This window comes from Fringilla coelebs (assembly GCF_963513975.1).
Source record: "Fringilla coelebs genome assembly, chromosome: 26".
Taxonomy (NCBI): domain Eukaryota; kingdom Metazoa; phylum Chordata; class Aves; order Passeriformes; family Fringillidae; genus Fringilla; species Fringilla coelebs.
Window position 1 is genome coordinate 1,786,659 of NC_140052.1, and position 18,032 is coordinate 1,804,690.

An 18,032-nucleotide genomic window follows, 5' to 3' on the forward strand; every position below is an offset into this window, starting at 1 on the left:
GACTGCCAGCTCAGCTCCCCCGTCCTCCCCCCTCTGCTCATCTCTCAGTGCTGAAGATGCACAGCACCTGACAGTGCATACAGCCCCTGCTGCCAGTAACTTCATGGCAGAGATGAAATCACTCTCTTCCCTGGCCAGCAAACGGGAAGGGTGGCTGGTTGGTTCACAGCAGGGATGGAACATGGAGTGAGAGCTGCACGGCCTTCTAAAGGTTTTCCTGGCCAGCTGCTCTGGTTGCATGTTTGTGAGCATGTCAGGCTCATCTTTCCCTGGCATCCTGGGTTACCTCAGCCCCTGAGGACTGTTCTGTGGTGTCTTTCAGAAGGGAAACACAGCCCTGCACATTGCTGCCTTGGCTGGACAGCAGGACGTGGTCCGGGAGCTGGTGAACTATGGGGCCAACGTCAATGCACAGTCCCAGGTAGGGTGAGCTGGTCTGGCACAGGAAGGTCTGGTCTGGCACAGGAAGGTCTGGTCTGGCATGGGAAGGCACCATCCTGTGTGGTGGTGGTGTCCTCACCCATCCTGGAGTTGCTGATGCCCTCACCCATCCTGGTTTTAGTGATGTCCTCACCCATCCTGGTTTTGGTGGTGTCCTCACCCATCGTGGTGTTGGTGGTGTCCTCACCCATCCTGGTTTTGGTGGTGTCCTCAGGGTGAGGCTGTGCCCAGCAGGGCTATTTCAGCAGCCCTTTGCAATTTCCCTTGTTCAGGAGCAAGGGCTGCTCTGCCAAACTCCTGAAAAGAGACAAGTGTGCAAATGGTGTGGAGGGAGTCTTGAGGCTCATGGGGACACCAGTGGGGTCTCTGTTGAGGGTCTCTGTCAACACATACCAGCGTGCTGAACTTATCCTGGGAGGGCTCATGGCCTCCCTGGCCGAGCTCTGAGATCTCCAGCAGCTTCTGCAGTTAAACACAACGTGCTTCCTTGGGCCTGGTAGGGCTGAAAGCTCTTCAGGTTTTGCCTGATGGGAGAATTGTCCCTGAAGCTAGGGACAGTACTGGCAGTGTCTCCTGTAAGTTGACTCTTATGAAGCACTGTTTTTTCCTGGATATGTGGAGCCTTGAGCTCCACCTCTCTGTGATTGTCCCACTGTTACCAGATGATTTTTTTTCCTTTTTCACTCCCACAATGGATGCTTCTGCCCCTGTTCACTGACCTGGGAGACTGGGAGTTGGTGGGGGCACAGGTCTTCAAAGAACTCAAGAAACACAAGGAAGAGTTGTGTTGATGTTCGTGGCCCTGTGTTTGCAGAAAGGCTTCACACCTCTCTACATGGCAGCTCAGGAGAACCACCTGGAAGTCGTGAAGTTCTTGCTGGAAAATGGAGCCAACCAGAATGTAGCCACAGAGGTGAGATCCTTGGGGAGGAGCCCACGGCCCTGCTTGTGGGGGCTGCTGAGGGATGCAGTAGCCCCATGGCTGGGTCCTGCCACGGCTCCTGGACTCCCTCCCTCCTCCCTGGCAGGATGGCTTCACTCCCCTGGCCGTGGCTCTCCAGCAAGGCCACGAGAACGTGGTTGCTCACCTTATCAATTATGGGACGAAGGGGAAGGTCCGCCTGCCCGCCCTGCACATCGCGGCGCGCAACGACGACACGCGCACGGCCGCCGTGCTGCTGCAGAACGACCCCAACGCCGACGTCCTCTCCAAGGTGGGAGCCTTCCTCTGCTGTCTCTGGGAGCTCCCCACATCCCCAGGGAGAGCAGCAGCTGAAATGCTGAAACCACCATTTATCTGTGGTTTCAGCAGGCTGGCTGATCCCTCCTTCTTTCCCTAGACTGGATTCACCCCTTTGCACATTGCAGCCCACTATGAGAATCTCAGCGTGGCCCAGTTGCTGCTGAACCGTGGAGCCAGTGTCAACTTCACACCCCAGGTGAGTGCAGGGTGGGAAGGCACTGGGGCACAGAGGAGAGTGCTGTGCCTCCTGTCCATGCAGGGTGCAGCAGCAGCTGCCAGGGCATGCTGGTGAGGTGGGACTATGCAGAAAGCAGCACAGATGCACGGGGAGTTGCAATTAATAACAGCATGAGCCTTTTCTGCTACGGCTCCCTTCTGTTAGAAGCAGCCATGCATCCCTGAAAGCTCTTGGGGACCTTGTTTCCAGGCTGAGGGAGAGCTGGTGCTGTTGCTGCAGGGCAGAGCTCGTAGAACCTGCAGTTAGGATGCCTCTTCCAGACCTGAAGGTGAAGCCCAATCCATGAGCTGCTGCTTTCCTACAAGCTGTAGCTTCTGTCTGCAGCCTGTAGCTGCGCTGCCCTGTTAAACAAGCTGTTCCCCAGTGTTGTCCCTGGGCAGAGATGCAGCTCTCCCTGCCCTCCCTCCTTTGTTTGTCCCTTGCCTTTTTGAAAGAGGAGGGAGAGCTCCTTCTGAGAGACTGTTCATTCCTCCTGACAGAATGGGATCACCCCCCTGCACATAGCTTCCCGCCGGGGCAACATCATCATGGTGCGGCTGCTGCTGGACCGTGGGGCCCAGATAGAGACAAGGACCAAGGTGAGAGCCCTGCTGAGCACAGCCCACCTTCACACAGCCACCTGCCTCCCTGAGCTCCTCGTGCCCAGTGCCTACCCTGCAAACATCCTGCTGGGAGTGGGAGAGGTCTGGTGCACTGAGGGGATGGACCAGCTTTTTTGCTGGCACATACAGAGGTGAGAGAAGGCTACAGAGGTGTGCCCTGGGAGCTGAGCTGGGCTCAGTTTTGCCTAATTTTTCAGACAAGTGCAAAGTCCCTGTTAGCCCTCTGCCTGAGGGAACCCTGCCCTTCCATGCCACACTGAGCCTTGGACCCTCCTCTCTTCCCAGGATGAGCTGACCCCTCTGCACTGCGCAGCGCGCAATGGACACGTGAGAATTGCAGAGATCCTCCTGGACCACGGGGCTCCCATTCAAGCCAAAACCAAGGTACCCAGTGACTGTGACTGGGGCCAGTGGGGCAGCACAGAGGGGTAACAAGCTGTGCACAGTTGCTGGATGGCACCCATGACTTGCTTGGGGTGTTTTTTTGGCCTGATGAGGGGTAAGAAGCTTCCTGCCCTAGCTGGAGTCCTTTGCCTGAGGGCTTCATCCCTCAAAGGGACCAGTCCTGAGAGGGGGATGGCATGGGTACAATCAGCAACTCTTCAGGCCCTTCCCTCCACTCCACAGTGCTCCTCTGTAAGCCTCAGTGAGGGATTTTGAGATTCTCTCTGGTAGCACCCTGGGGAACAAGCTGTCTCATCTGCCCTGGAGTAGTGCCTGGTGTGGCAATGCTCCTCACTCGGGGTCACTAAATGTGGGGGTGTTTGCAGGGGTTCCAGGACCAGGGAAGAGATGAGAATCTTGACCCCGTGTTTCAGAAGGCTGATTTATTATTTTATGATATATACTATATTAAAAGAAAATTATATATTAAAACCATAGTAAAGAACAGAAGAAAGGATTTCATCAGAAGGCTAGCAAGGAATGGAATAGAAAGGAATGATAAAATCTTGTGATTGGCCAAAGAGTCCGAGACAGCCGGACTGTGATTGGCCATTGATTAAAAACAACCAACATGAACCAATCACAGATGCACCGTTGCATTCCACAGCAGCAGAAAATCATTGTTTTTCTTTTCCTCTGAGGCTTCTCAGCTTCTCAGGAGAAAAAGATCCTAGCAAAAGGATTTTTCATAAAATATGTCCATGAAGAGTCTGGGGGTGCAAGGTGTGGTATTCACATGCCCTCTGAACAGAGAGAAGTTGTGAGACAAGCAGAGAAGAAGGAAAACACAATTCTCATCTCGCTTGCTGTGCTAAAGCAGAATGCAATATGGAGATGGTTTACCCACAGTGAGGATGTTTTGTTCCCTTGGCCTGTCAGGGCCAGGTGTGTGTGTGGGACTGTCACAGGACAGTCAGGAGAGAATCAGAGCTGAGTGCAGTTCTGTGCAGTGTGAGTGCAGGGCAGATTCAGTTTAGATGAAATGTACATAGTACAGTATAATAAAGTAATTCATCAGCCTTCTGATGCTGGAGTCAGCTGCACCATTCTCTCTCCCCGCGTGGAGCCACCTTAGCTTTACAGTAGCAAGGCAGGGATGCCTGGAGCCCTGGTGGCCCGGCCCTGAGGCTCTGCTCCCCGCTGCAGAACGGCCTGTCGCCCATCCACATGGCAGCGCAGGGCGACCACCTGGACTGCGTGCGCCTGCTGCTGCAGTACAGCGCCGACATCGACGACATCACGCTGGACCACCTGACGCCCCTGCACGTGGCCGCGCACTGCGGCCACCACCGCGTGGCCAAGCTGCTGCTGGAGAAGGGCGCCAAGCCCAACTCCCGAGCCCTGGTGAGGAGGGGTGGGTGGGCTGGGCTGCTCCAGGGGAGAGGGAGATTCCCTGCCAATGACTGTCTGTCCGTCTGTCTGTCTGTCTGCAGAATGGCTTCACGCCACTCCACATTGCCTGCAAGAAAAACCACATCCGCGTGATGGAGCTGCTGCTGAAGACGGGTGCCTCCATCGATGCTGTCACAGAGGTGGGTGGGCTGAGCCCATCCTCAGCTCTCTGGATTCTACACGTGCAGGGTGGGCAGCATGGCAGGATGTGAGGGCCCTGTTGCTTCTGCCATACCCCCAGCACCTTTCTTGGTGCTCTTTTGTGGCCGTGATCGCAGGGGAACCAGGATGAGGGAAGAGATGAGAAAGTTGACTCCATGTTCAGAAGGCTTGGTTTATTATTTTATGATATATATTATATAAAAAGATATACTAAAATATATATTTTATATATATATACATTAAAAAATATATACTAAAAGAATAGAAGGAAGGATGTCATCAGAAGGCTGGCTAAGAATAGAAAAGGAATTAATAACAAAGGTTCAGACTGACCGAAACAGTCCGAGACAGGTGGACTGGGATTGGCCATTAATTAGAAACAACCACATAAAACCAACCACAGACCCACCTCTTGCATCCCACAGCAGCAGACAATCATTGTTTCCATTTTGTTCCTGAGGCCTCTCAGCTTCTCAGGAGGAAAATTCCTAAGGAAAGGATTTTTCATAAAACATGTCAGTGACACTCTTTGCAGCTCAGAACCGATTTTCCAGAAGGGCAAGGAGATGCAGGGGAGACAGCAGCTCCCTGTGTTTCCTCTGCACTCACCTGCCAGACTGGGGACTCAGATTTTGCCTGTGCTGAGACTGCCCTGGGGAGAAGGAGGAGGGGACAGCAGGAGATATTGCCAAGGCCACAAGTCCCATCTTGGTTTCTGGCCCCTTTCTCTTCACAGTCCGGCCTGACCCCCCTGCATGTGGCTGCCTTCATGGGACACCTGCCCATCGTCAAGACTCTGCTGCAGCGTGGAGCCTCTCCTAATGTGTCCAACGTGGTGAGTCCCAGCCTGGCTGGGGCTTTGGGAGCTCAGCTTATTGGGGTTCAGCAGGATATCCTGCACCCTCTGCTCACCTGAGCAGTCCCTGGTGCCCTCTGCTTTGTGCTGGCACAGGGAAGCAGCAGAGGTTGCAGGCACTGCTCTCCTCTGTTCAGAGCAGAGGAATGACTGCAGGAAGGCATTTTCCCTGCTTTGACCTTACCCCTTTATCCTGTCTTTGGTGCAGAAAGTAGAGACTCCTCTACACATGGCAGCCAGAGCTGGGCACACAGATGTGGCAAAGTACCTGCTGCAGAACAAAGCCAAAGCCAACGCCAAGGCCAAGGTAGGTGCAGAGGACCTGTGTGATTATCAGCTCTGGGAACAGCTGGTGCTGGGTCTCTTTGCTGTCACGTGCCCGGGGCTGTGACACAGTGGGAGCAGGGCTGGGATCCCTTTGGCATCACAAGAAGGGGCTGGTCTGCCCAGACAGCTTCTTCGCCACCCTCACAGGATGACCAGACTCCTCTGCACTGCGCTGCACGCATCGGCCACACCGGCATGGTCAAACTCCTTCTGGAGAACAACGCCAACCCCAACCTGGCCACCACAGCAGGGCACACGCCCCTGCACATCACTGCCAGAGAGGGGCACATGGACACAGCCCTGGCCCTGCTGGAGAAGGGAGCCTCACAGACCTGCATGACCAAGGTAGGCTGCTGAGCCCACTGCTGGGGAAGGCACGGCCCAGCTGGGGCCAGGCTGGTGGCACAGTGTCCCTGTGGCAGGAGGGGCAGCCTCCTCCTGTGTTGCAGCAGGTGCCAGCACTCTCTTCATCTCTGCCACCCTGTGATGGGCTGCCTTTCTCCTCAGAAAGGATTTACCCCTCTCCACGTTGCAGCCAAGTATGGAAAGGTGGATGTGGCAGAGTTGCTGCTGGCACATGATGCTCAGCCCAATGCAGCAGGGAAGGTGAGAGTTGCTCCTGAGGGAGGAGTGGTCTTGTGTGGGGAGGGGCTCTGTCTCACCTGTCTGTACTCCCTCCCCCACTACAGAATGGCCTGACTCCACTGCACGTGGCTGTGCACCACAACAACCTGGAGATTGTCAGGCTGCTGCTTCCCAAGGGGAGCTCCCCACACAACTCAGCCTGGGTAAGTCTGGGCTGGGATGTGGGGATGGATGCGGGGATGGATGCGGGGATGGGGGGATGGATGTGAGGATGGGGGGATGGATGTGGGGATGTGAGGATGTGGGGATGGATGTGATGATGTGGAGATGGATGTGATGATGTGGAGATGGATGTGATGATGTGGAGATGGATGTGGGGATGTGGAGATGGATGTGGGGATGTGGAATGTGGGGATGGATTTGGGGATGGGGAGATGGATGTGGGGCTGTGGGAATGCAGTGTGTGTCCAGTGCCTGCCAGCCTGGGGCCAGCCCTGCCCCTCAACCCTGGCACTCAGGGAATGTATAAGGGACTGATCATCACCTTGGGATGTATAAGGGATGGATCATCCCCTCTCTCGGTGTCTGCTGCTCATGCCTGCCTGTCCTCAGAGCACGTGGAGCAGGCAGGGAGCCAGGCAGGTCCTGTTCCAGCAGATAGGCTGTGTCAGGGATGGTCCTGCTGGCAGCATGGTGGCTGCTGCGTGGGGAACGTGTTTCCATGGCAAGTCCTGCAGAGCAGCGCTGCAGTCTGGCAGTTTGGGAAAGCACAGGCAAATGTTTGCATGCAGCTATGAAGCAGTGAGTCAGAAAACCCACAAGCTTGTGAGAGTCACCCTGCTCTGCCTGAGCATGGCGAGCATCTCCCCACAGAGCCCACCAGCAGGCGCCTTGCTGTTTGCAAAAGCTGCATCCTCAAAACAGCCAAGTGGCTGCTGGTGCCAGCCCTCCCCATCTGGCACTTCCCTCTCCCCTGAGCAGACATGCTGGTGAGAGGAACGGTGGATTTGTCTTTCCAAACGAGCTGTGGGGCTGCTGGGAGATAAAACCAGCACTGGGAGAGAAAAGAAACAATGGGAAGGATTCCACTGATTGACGAATGGAAAAAGAGATTTGCTTTTACAAATAAACTTTAGGGTTGCTGAGAAATGAAATTAGACATTGAAAGATGAAAGAAAGAGTGGGAAAGAAAAACCTCTAAATTCAGTAAGAATTAAAAAGAAAAGGGATGTTTATTTTTAGTTTTCCAAAAGTGGCAGTGGGTTGGAGGGTGACAGTGCCACCTCTCCAATGACACTGGGCAAACCAACTGTCCATCAAATCTCTGTTCCTCCATAAAAGAATGCCAAGCAATCAGTTATTTACAGAAAGTGTGTGAGAAAGTTTGTTACAAGAATGTAAACATCAGAAGGCTTAGAAAATCTAAAAAAATAAGGGTGATGTCACACCCTGTTGCAAAAAATTCGCATGTAGAGAACTCCAGGACAGCCCATACCAGTCACACCTGAAGCAGGTGGTCTTTGAAACCCCCCTGCTGACTTGGCTTGAAGAGTGAGTGGGATTTGGCATCAGTGTCAGGGCTGGTTGCTGTCACAGAGATGGTGTGGGGAGGGCATCCCTGAGCTCTGCAGGCAGCTCAGAAGGGCAGGCAGAGGTGGGATGGCACCTCCTGCCCTGCCTGGCAGGGCTGAGCGCTGCAGTGAGCCCCTCTCTCCCCGCAGAACGGGTACACCCCCCTGCACATCGCTGCCAAGCAGAACCAGCTGGAGGTGGCCAGCAGCCTGCTGCAGTACGGGGCCTCTGCAAACGCCGAGTCCATGCAGGGAGTCACTCCCCTGCACCTGGCTGCCCAGGAGGGCCACGCCGACATGGTGGCGCTGCTTTTCTCCAAACAAGCCAACGGCAACCTAGGCAACAAGGTGAGCTGTCCCCGAGCATCCTGCCGGGCTGGGGGCAGACAAGCCAGCAGGGAGCAGCGGTCTGGAGGGTGCTCCAGCCCCTGTGCCTGCCTGCCTGCCTTTGGGCGGCAGTGCACTGTGCCAGACAGCTTGCCAGGAGACCCCAGAGGGTCTCTGCCAGGCTGGACCTGCAGTGGTGGCAGTGCCACCGTGCTGAGACCTCCTCTCTTTGCAGAGTGGCCTGACTCCTCTCCATCTCGTGGCCCAAGAGGGGCATGTGCTGGTTGCTGATGTCCTGGTGAAGCATGGAGTCACAGTGGATGCAGTGACCAGGGTAAAGTAGTGCATTGACCATGGCTTTGGTGGAGCAACCTCCAGGCTTGCTCAGGGAAGAGCATTTATTTTCTTTTTGTGCAAGAGACTCCCTTCTAGCAGGCATCCTTACCATTTTGCCTGTGTCCTGGGGACTTTCCCTCCTCTTTCCCCCCACCTCTCTGGAGGGGTGATTCTTGCCTGCTCGTACAGCTCACCTCTGTACCCACAGGTACAGCATGGTTTGAAGCCCTGTGCTTTGGTCTTGGGCTTTTGGGAAGCCCCCACATGTGTGCCTCATCCTTCATGCACAGAGGCACACCTGTGGGATGAGCATATCCAAGCAGAAGGGCAGTGAGCAGTGCTGAGGGCAGACAGAGACCTGGTCTTGTCTTTCAGATGGGCTATACCCCGCTGCACGTGGCCAGCCATTATGGGAACATCAAGCTGGTGAAGTTTCTGCTGCAGCACCAAGCAGATGTCAATGCCAAGACCAAGGTACAGAGGTGTCCTGAGCTCCAAGGACCCTTCTGCCATGGGAAAACGTGGTGGTGTTTGCAGGGGTCCCAGGACCGGGGAAGAGATGAGAATCTTGACTCCATGTTTCAGAAGGCTGATTTATTATTTTATGATATATGTTATATTAAAAGAAAATGATATATTAGAACTATACTAAAAGAATAAGGATTCCATCAGAAGGCTTGAAAGGAATAAAAAGGAATGATAACAAAAGCTCGTGACTCTCAGAGAGTCCAAGCCAGCTGACTGTGATTGGCCATGTATTAGAAACAACCAACATGGACCAATCAAAGATGCACCTGTTGCATTCCACAGCAGCAGATAATTATTGGTTTTCTTTTCCTCTGAGGCTTCACAGCTTCTCAGGAGAAAAATCCTGGCAAAGGGATTTTTCAGCAAATATCATGGTGACAGGGTGCAGGGTGATGGGGAAGCGGAGCTGTCCTCATGCTCCAGGCACAAAGCGCTGTGTGTGAGGCATTTCTGGGGGCAGCAGCCTTCCAGAACTGATTGCAGCATCCTTTGTCCTCCCCTGCAGCTGGGCTACACCCCCCTGCACCAAGCAGCACAGCAGGGCCACACGGACGTGGTGACGCTGCTGCTGAAGCACGGCGCGTCCCCCAACGAGATCAGCACGGTCAGTGCCGCGCTCCCCTGCGCCTCTCCACTCTGGGGCGAGCTCAGGCAGCTGCCTGAGCCGTCCCCTGGCTGCTGCTGACCTTCTTTCCTCCGTGCACAGAACGGCACCACTCCCCTGGCCATCGCAAAGCGCCTCGGCTACATTTCTGTCACAGACGTGCTCAAGATTGTCACAGAGGAAACCGACATCCCGGTGAGCCCCTGGGGGCCAGGAGCAGGATGCTGTGGAGGAGGGATGGGGCTGGGAAAGGTCTGCAGCTGGGTGCCCAGCCCAAGTGTGAGGAGTCAGCTGCAGATAGCTGTGCAGAAAATGCTGGCTTCTGAAATAGGGGTCTCCTCCAGCCAGGTCTCACAAGTTCTTGGAGGTCTATTTCTCACCCAAGATAGCTCAGCTACCTCAGAAGGCATAAAATCAGCAGGATGGCTTCTGTGGTAGAGTTGGAAACAAAAAGGTTTTAAAAAAAGACAAAATAACAAAACTCTTTGCAGAGAAAAACCGACCCAGGTGCAAAAGGTCCTTGCCCCTGGTAAAACACCTCACAAAAGCAACTAGTTTACTTATTCTCTTCTTTTTCTAGTAAATTGCTCAGGCAGGACTTTTTGGCTTCTGTCCGATTGGTCATCCTTAAGTTTGAGGGGAAGTCCCCCAGGTCCTATGAGATGTCTTTTTAGACAATTGAGGAGAGAAACTTCTGGGCTCATTTCCTCTTCAAGGGGACAAAGGACAGTTCTGTCACTCAACAGGGAGCACATTCCTAAAGGTTTCCTCTTTTCCTCTGACTCTGCTCTGCTCCCACAGACTGTTGGCGACAAGCACCGCATGAGCTTCCCAGAGACTGTGGACGAGATTCTGGACGTGTCAGAGGATGAAGGTGAGGGGTGGGAGTTGGGTCACACCATCCCAGAGATGTGCCACACGGCTGGGTCAGCGTCAAGGGGCTGGCACTGGTGTTCCTGCTGGAGCAGGGACACCCCCAGGCCAGGGAGCTGTGTGGGCCCTGCTGTGGTCTTGCAGAGAGGATGAGGGAGGCCACCAGGCTCCTGAGGTGGCACCTCCTGCCTTGGGTGCTTCCCTGCACTATGCAGGAGGGATATGTCTGGACATCTCCGTGACCCCATGCCCCAGGGGCTGTGCAGAGAGCCCTCGGGCATGCAGAGCTCCCACTGTGCCTTGCTCAGGCAAGGAGGGCACCAGCTCCCAGCCCAGCTGTAGCTGGTTTGCTCCTGCACCCTCCCACCAACACCTCACTTTTGCCTCTTCTTACTTTGCAGGCACTGCTCATGTCACAGTAATGGGTATGAAATGTGTCCCCTGCCCCAGCTCAATGGCCCATTTCACCCCATGGCCACTGACCATCCGCACGCCATGTCCATCTGCTGAGCCTTGCTGCTGCTCGGGGCCATCCCGCCCTGCCAACCCCTGTCCGTGCTGCTTGCTGTGGTGTGACTGCATGAACGGGCATCCTCCCACTCAGGAGGACCCTGACTCCCCTGTCAGACCCAGGAACCCGGGACTGTGACAATCCCTGGTGTCCCTCCACAGCTGCCCCACGCCATCCTGGCCAGAGCAGGGATTAACCCGAGAGCTCAAGGGTCTCTGTGCTGCTGAGGCCCCCTCCCCATCTCTGGGGGACTCTGTCTGCTGCAGGAAGTGCTGGCCGCCCTCCCACAGGGTGCTGGCCAGAGCCAAACCCTGATGAGCTAATTAGCAGGTATTAATGAGGCCAGTGGCCAGCATCAGCAGAGCTCCGTGCCTCTGTTAGTGTTAGGGCAGCCCCCTGCACCCCCCGTGGTGCCCATGTCCCTGTCCCAGGCATCAAAGGCATCCCCTGCAGTGTCTGCACTGCTTGGTGCTGTGAGGAGGAGGATGGTGAGCAGCCACATTTCCCAGTGGCTCCCACAGCCCCTGTGCCACTGGCCTGCCCTGCCAGCAGAGCCGTTCTGGCAGACAGCAAAGCCCTCCCAGTGTCTGGCTGAGACCCAGGGGCCAAGAGTGTGTGTGTGTGTGTGTCCAGCAGTGGGAGCAGGGATGGGAGCAAGGGCTGGATATCTGTGTTCCCTTGTCCATCTGCCTCTGCTTGCTGAGCCAACTCTTGGTTTCAGAGGAAGAGCTGATTGCACCAAAGCCCAAGACACCTGATCTCAGAGAGCAGGAAGGCAAAAGAGAGCTCCTGGAGTTCATGACCACAACGACACTGGAGCAAACGTAAGAGACACTCTGTGGTGGGGAGGGAGCTGGTGCAGGGCACAGGACCAGCCTTGTGCTGGGCAAGGGGCACATGAGGATCCGGGCAAGGAACAGATCACTGAGCCCTCAGCAGCTGGCACAGCAGGCAAAGCTGGGCAGTGCTGCTCCTGCACCAGGGCACGGGGCTGCTGCTCAGTCTGCCTTTGTCTAGTGGCCCCAGGGCTCTGAGGGGATGGGCAGGGACTGAGGGACCCTACCCCTTCCATGGCTGTCACTACCCTCTCCTGGCAGGGTGGAGTCTCCAGCTGTCCTGCAGGTCCCCTGCGTCCCACCCGAAACTGTGGTGACCAGAGCTGAGGAGACTGAGCAGGTAGGACCTGTGGAGACAGAAGCTGAGCAAGTCAGCCTGCTGCATGCACCCTCGGTGTCCCCACAGGAGGTGAGCATGAGAAACAGCCTGCCATGGCCTCCCCCAGGCATTCCCTGCTGGGGCAGCTCCCCCAGCCCCACAGAGCTCAAGTGTGTGCTGGGTAAAGGGCATTGACCCGGTGCTACAGGACTGTCCAGTGAGGACTGTGTCAGGGTGGGCACGCTCAACACCCCCAGACAGGACTCTTTGCCCACAAGATCTCTTCCCTGCCTTCCCCAGCCCTCCAAAGAGTTCGACGAGGACTCCCTGATCCCCAGCAGCCCCGCCACGGAGACCTCAGACAACATCAGCCCGGTGGCCAGCCCCGTGCACACAGGGTGAGCGCCCAGCCCGTGCGGCACACGCCTCCTCTGGCTCACCAGCTGGCTGCAAGGTGCCCACGTGCCCGTGCCTCTGTGCCCTGCAGGTTCCTGGTGAGCTTCATGGTGGATGCTCGTGGGGGCTCCATGCGGGGCAGCCGGCACCACGGCCTGCGCGTGGTCATCCCGCCCCGCGCCTGCGCCGCGCCCACCCGCATCACCTGCCGCCTGGTGAAGCCCCAAAAGCTGCCTGCACCCCCACCCCTGGCTGAGGAGGAGGGTCTGGGCAGTCGGATCATCGCTCTGGGACCTGCTGGTGCCCAGTTCCTCAGGTGAGCACAGCTGGGGAAAGGGCAGACTGCACCCACACATCTGGGTGCATCTGGAGGGCTTTACCATACAGGGCAAGACTTCTGCCTATATCTGCTTCTTGAGGTTGCCAGGGGAGGGATCCCACCTCCTGTGGGGTGCATGGGTCATTCAAGAGTAATAGAACAGAAAAGCCCTGAGTGGCCCTGTCCTCCCAGGTGCAGAGCCCTCTTTGGCAGAGAGAGGGAGGTCTGCAGTCCTCCTTCCCCAGGGCCACCTTGCTCCCTGCACACTCTTGTGGCGGTTTGTGGGTGCCAGTGGCCTTCCTGTGCTATCTGCCTGCAGCCCTGTCATCGTGGAGATCCCACACTTTGCCTCGTATGGGCGTGGAGACCGCGAGCTGGTGGTGCTGCGCAGCGAGAACGGCTCCGTGTGGAAGGAGCACCGCAACCGCTACGAGGAGAGCTACATGGACCAGCTGCTCAACGGCATGGATGAGGGTGAGGGGGCCAGGAGGGTGGGGGCTCCACACCTGACAGCTCCCTGCAGCCTGCAGGTGGCCTGGGAGGTGGCGTGGGGCTGAGTGGTGTGGTCAGTGGGGCGCGGTGGGGCACTGAGTGACAGCCATAGGCTTGGTGTGTAAGCACTGAGGGACATCCACAGGCTCGGTGTCCATCCAGTGACCACCAAGTGACAGCCAAGTGACAGCCACAGGCTCGGTGTATGAGCACTGACTGATGGCTGTGCTGCCCTTGCAGAGCTGGAGAGCCAGGAGGAGCTGGACAAGAAGAGGGTCTGCCGCATCATCACCACCGATTTCCCTCTCTACTTTGTGGTCATGTCCCGGATTTGCCAGGACTGCGACATGATTGGCCCTGAGGGAGGGTGTTTGAAAAGCACACTGGTGCCCATGGTACAGGCCACCTTCCCAGACACTGCTGTCACCAAAAGAGTGAGGCTGGCCCTGCAGGTGAGCCTCAGAGAGCCTGGCCTGGGGCCCAGACATGCTTTTGCAATTGGGGGTGGGCAGCAAGCCCATCCTGGGGAAAAGCCATCCCTGATGCCCATCCTTGTGCTACCCACAGGCACAGCCTGTGCCTGACGAGTTGGTGACCAAATTGCTGGGGAACCAAGCGACCTTCAGCCCCATTGTCACCGTGGAGCCCCGGCGGAGGAAGTTCCACCGCCCCATCGGCCTCCGGATCCCACTGCCACCGTCCTGGAAGGACAATCCCAGGGACAGTGGGGAGGGTGACACCACCAGCCTGCGCCTGCTCTGCAGTGTGATCGGTGAGGCTGCGAGCTGCTCTCCGTGGGAATGGGCTGGGCTGCCTCAGGGGGATGCAGCTCCAGGGAGCACAGCTGCGGAGAAAGCAAATGCCTAGGGGATGCAGAACCCTGGGCTTATGGAAGGACAGTATGCTCACCCTTGCTTTCTGCTGCAGGAGGGACAGCCCAAGCCCAGTGGGAAGATATAACAGGCACCACAAAGCTAGTCTACGAAAATGAGTGCGCTAATTTTACCACCAATGTGTCTGCCAGGTGAGTCCTGGGCAAAAGTGGGCCCATCTGAGGGTACCTGGTGCTCCTTGGGCCTTTCTATAGCCTTTGGCAGGAGAAACCCCTTACCCCTGGCGCTGTGCTGCCCTATTCCTACATGCAGGGTGGTTTCCTCTAGCTTTGAGACCCCCCTGCTGCCTGAGCAAACTTCAGGAAACAGTCACGACAGCTAGGTGTGCAGAAGGAAGGGGGCCATTATTTGTACTTGGCTTGGTCCCCATCCAAGATGAGGCTACACCTGTGTCCAGAACTCTTGGGCCTTCCTTTGCAGTCCAGTTGGCTGCTGAGTGGGGTATTTTCGGGGTCCCCCAGATGGAGGAGGAACGATGAATCTGACCCCATGTTCTTAGAAAGCTAATTTATTATGATATGATATGATTATATGATATGATAAAAGAATGCTATACTAAAACTCTGCTAAAGAATAGAGAAAGGATACAGACAGAAGGCTACAAAGAATGATAATGAAATCTCGTGACTCCTTCCAGAGTCCTGATGCAGCCTGACCGTGACTGGTCATTAAGTAAAAACAATTCACATGTTTGATAAACAATCTCCAAACCACATTCCAAAGCAGCAAAACACAGGAGAAGCAAATGAGATAATTATTGTTTTCCTTTTTCTCTGAGCCTTCTCAGCTTCCTAGGAGAAAAATCCTGGGCAGAGAGGATTTTTCAGAAAATATGATGGTGACATTTGAAGGGGGGTGGGGGGCAGCTGCCTGGTGCCACTGCCCAGCAGCCCCCTGACCCAGATCTCCTGCAGGTTCTGGCTGGCCGACTGCCCACGCACCGCTGAGGCCGTTCACTTTGCCACCATGCTGTACAAGGAGCTGACAGCCGTGCCCTACATGGCCAAATTCGTGGTGTTTGCCAAGATGAACGACGCGCGGGAGGGCCGGCTGCGCTGCTACTGCATGACTGATGACAAGGTCGACAAGACTTTAGAGCAGCACGAGAACTTCACGGAGGTGGCCCGCAGCAGGGACATCGAGGTTTGTCCCCTCAGCAGCAGGGAGAGGGACGGCAAAGCGAGGGGAGGCTGATACCAGTGGAAGGGGCTGGTCCTGGTCTGGCTGGGAGAGTCAGGGTTACCTGCCCTGTCCAGCTGCTCTGCACAGGGTCTGAGCATATTTTCTGCTCCCTGCCAGGTGGTAGAGGGAATGCCTTTGCACGTGGAACTCTCAGGGAACCTGGTGCCTGTCAAGAAGGCTGCTCAGCCCCGCACCTTCCTCTTCCAGTCCTTCCGCGAGAATCGTCTCGTCATTCCCATCAAGGTAACGTCAGGGTACGAGGCTGAGCGAGCAGGTTGGGCCCTTGGCTGGTGCCAAGGCACCTGACCGGGCTCTGGCACTCAGGTCCGGGACAGCAGCAGGGAGGCCAGTGGCTCCCTGTCCTTCTTGCGCAAGGCCATGAAGTACGAGGACCTCCAGCACGTGCTCTGCCACCTGAACATCAGCATCCCACCCTGCACCAAGGTCAGTGCAGGGTCTTGGCACTCTGCTAGGGGCCAGCGAGGGCCCATCCCTTCCCCAAGTGCAGGGGACAGCCCTCGCTGTCGGCTTTCTTCACCTGCTCCACGTGGCCATGTCACGCCGCTCAGGAGGTGGAGGAGAAGCAGTGGTGTCAGGGCAGAGCTGCTGCCCTCTTTCCAAGCTGCTGACCCCTTGGTTTGTCACCACTTTCACAGGGCAGTGGCAGCGATGAGCGAAGGAGGACACTGACACCGTTGTCCCTGCGGGAGCGATACAGCATCCTAAGTGAGACCAGTTTTGGTATGCAGCCTGCTGGGAGCATCCCAGCCCACTCACCACCTGCACTTGGGCTGCCCAAGGCAGTGCAAAGCTGGGATGATCCTGTCATAGTTGTACTCACAGCAACTTCCCTTTCCCTGGAGGTTCTCTTGGTCCTGCCTAGGGGTCTGTGTGACCCCCAGGGCCAGCACCCCATTCCCCTCACTGCTCTGGCACAGGGCCCTGTGCAGCTGAGCTGTGAGTCCCTCTTCTCCTCCAGGCTCTCTGAGCAGCACAGACAAGGCAGACCAGAAGATGGTTGACATAGCAGAACAGCTGGGCCTCAGCTGGGCAGGTGAGTCCCCACCTGAGGGTTCTGAGGATGCACAACACTCCTGGGAAAGCTGGCACTGCAGGAGGCTGGAAGTGTGCTGGAAGTGGCTGCTTTGCAGTGAACATTCCAGGGCACTGGAGTGACCCTTCCCGTGGCTGAGCACATATTCACATGCATGGCTACCAGCCTTTGTTATCTTGCTGCTCTTCCTTGCAGCCACACATCCAGTGAGCCCACACTTCTTAGCACGAGACCCTGCTGTGCTAGTCACAGCCAGCCTGAGCTGGGGGGCTTCAACCCCTGCCCCCTCCCAGCTCCTGCATGTTCTGCTGTGTGCAGCTGTATGTGGCAGAGGGTCTCTGCACTGGCTGAGCCCTTCCCAGCCTCCCCAGCCTCGTGGTGGGCACCACAAGGTGTGATACTGACACGGTGTTTTCCCCAGAGCTGGCCCGTGAGCTGCAGTTCGGGGTGGATGACATCAACAGGATACGTGTGGAGAACCCCAACTCCCTTCTGGAGCAGAGCATAGCCTTACTCAACCTCTGGGCCAGCCGTGAGGGCAAGAATGTCAAGAGTGAGTAGCTGTGGTGCCCTTGTACAGGCACAGAGGTGGCAGGGCGAGCTGTGTGCATCTCCAAGGACCGCTGGCTGGCTTTGCAGCCGTGGTTCATGCCTTCCCTGCCCACCTGGAGGGCGTGTGGGGCACGGCTGGTTTGCTGACACCACCTTCCCCCTGCAGTTGAGAACCTGTACACGGCGCTGAGGAACATCGACCGCAGCGAGATCGTCAACATGCTGGAGGGCTCGGGCCGGCAGAGCCGCAGCCTGAAGGGGAGCTGGCGCTACTCGGACAGAGACTACTCCCTCTCACCATCCCAGATGAATGGTGAGCCCCACCTTCGGGCAGGGAACGCAGGAGGGCTCTGGGGGCACGGTCAGTGCGGAGATTGGGGTTGGTGTCCTGCCTGACCAGGTTGAGAAGAGAGTGGGCACCAGGCACTGCAGGCAGATGTGGCCTCTTCACTGGGGCTTGTGCTGCAGAAAGCTTGGCTCTGCCATGCTGCTTTCTCAGAAACTCTCCAGGTGGGATTGACATGTGTCCCTTGTCCCAGTGTGAGAGGTGAGAGGCGTCTCTGGCCGTGCAAGCTGGTCAGTGGCCAGGGAGCTCACTGAGTCCTGGCTCTACAGCTGTGGTGGTGTGCCTGGGCTGGCTGCCAGGCAGAGTGGGCCTGGATGAGGGGACACAGCCAGAGTCAGCTGTGGCACACGCTGCTGGGGAGCCAGCACAGCAGACAGGGGCAGGGCTTTGTGCTGCTGCAGCCCTGCCCTGTGGCTCTGGCCCTGCAGCGCTGGCTCATCGCTCTCTCCCTCTCTGTCTCTCCCCTTGTTCTGTTTTCTCAAACATGCCACCTAGTGCTGCCAGGTGCGGGCACTCCTGTGGGTCACTTCTTTTCATCTTTCTCCTCTGAGCTCATCCTGGCCTCTCCTTCTCTCATCTGCCACTGCCTGTCTCCACTGTCTC

General features: G+C 56.6%; 1 protein-coding gene across 4 annotated transcripts in view; it reads left to right on the plus strand.

Annotated features, from left to right (window-relative positions):
* The window catches only part of ANK1 (ankyrin 1), a 37,901-nt gene that overhangs the window by 11,620 nt on the left and 8,249 nt on the right, over window positions 1-18,032 (plus strand). For 3 of the 4 annotated variants that reach the window (XM_084221771.1, XM_084221772.1, XM_084221773.1), the window contains exons 4-38: window positions 323-421; window positions 1,256-1,354; window positions 1,470-1,655; window positions 1,782-1,880; window positions 2,402-2,500; window positions 2,810-2,908; window positions 4,115-4,312; window positions 4,402-4,500; window positions 5,259-5,357; window positions 5,587-5,685; window positions 5,853-6,050; window positions 6,213-6,311; window positions 6,395-6,493; window positions 8,012-8,209; window positions 8,424-8,522; window positions 8,900-8,998; window positions 9,558-9,656; window positions 9,759-9,851; window positions 10,458-10,530; window positions 10,931-10,954; window positions 11,762-11,864; window positions 12,138-12,285; window positions 12,496-12,593; window positions 12,683-12,907; window positions 13,230-13,384; window positions 13,643-13,854; window positions 13,970-14,174; window positions 14,330-14,426; window positions 15,210-15,438; window positions 15,595-15,720; window positions 15,802-15,921; window positions 16,134-16,218; window positions 16,457-16,531; window positions 16,953-17,084; window positions 17,250-17,396. In XM_084221771.1, coding sequence (XP_084077897.1) covers window positions 323-421; window positions 1,256-1,354; window positions 1,470-1,655; window positions 1,782-1,880; window positions 2,402-2,500; window positions 2,810-2,908; window positions 4,115-4,312; window positions 4,402-4,500; window positions 5,259-5,357; window positions 5,587-5,685; window positions 5,853-6,050; window positions 6,213-6,311; window positions 6,395-6,493; window positions 8,012-8,209; window positions 8,424-8,522; window positions 8,900-8,998; window positions 9,558-9,656; window positions 9,759-9,851; window positions 10,458-10,530; window positions 10,931-10,954; window positions 11,762-11,864; window positions 12,138-12,285; window positions 12,496-12,593; window positions 12,683-12,907; window positions 13,230-13,384; window positions 13,643-13,854; window positions 13,970-14,174; window positions 14,330-14,426; window positions 15,210-15,438; window positions 15,595-15,720; window positions 15,802-15,921; window positions 16,134-16,218; window positions 16,457-16,531; window positions 16,953-17,084; window positions 17,250-17,396 — 4,414 coding nt within the window. Of the gene's footprint in view, window positions 1-322; window positions 422-1,255; window positions 1,355-1,469; window positions 1,656-1,781; window positions 1,881-2,111; window positions 2,191-2,401; window positions 2,501-2,809; window positions 2,909-4,114; window positions 4,313-4,401; window positions 4,501-5,258; window positions 5,358-5,586; window positions 5,686-5,852; window positions 6,051-6,212; window positions 6,312-6,394; window positions 6,494-8,011; window positions 8,210-8,423; window positions 8,523-8,899; window positions 8,999-9,557; window positions 9,657-9,758; window positions 9,852-10,457; window positions 10,531-10,930; window positions 10,955-11,761; window positions 11,865-12,137; window positions 12,286-12,495; window positions 12,594-12,682; window positions 12,908-13,229; window positions 13,385-13,642; window positions 13,855-13,969; window positions 14,175-14,329; window positions 14,427-15,209; window positions 15,439-15,594; window positions 15,721-15,801; window positions 15,922-16,133; window positions 16,219-16,456; window positions 16,532-16,952; window positions 17,085-17,249; window positions 17,397-18,032 lie in introns of those variants that run through there. The other variant, XM_084221774.1, reaches the window with a different exon arrangement.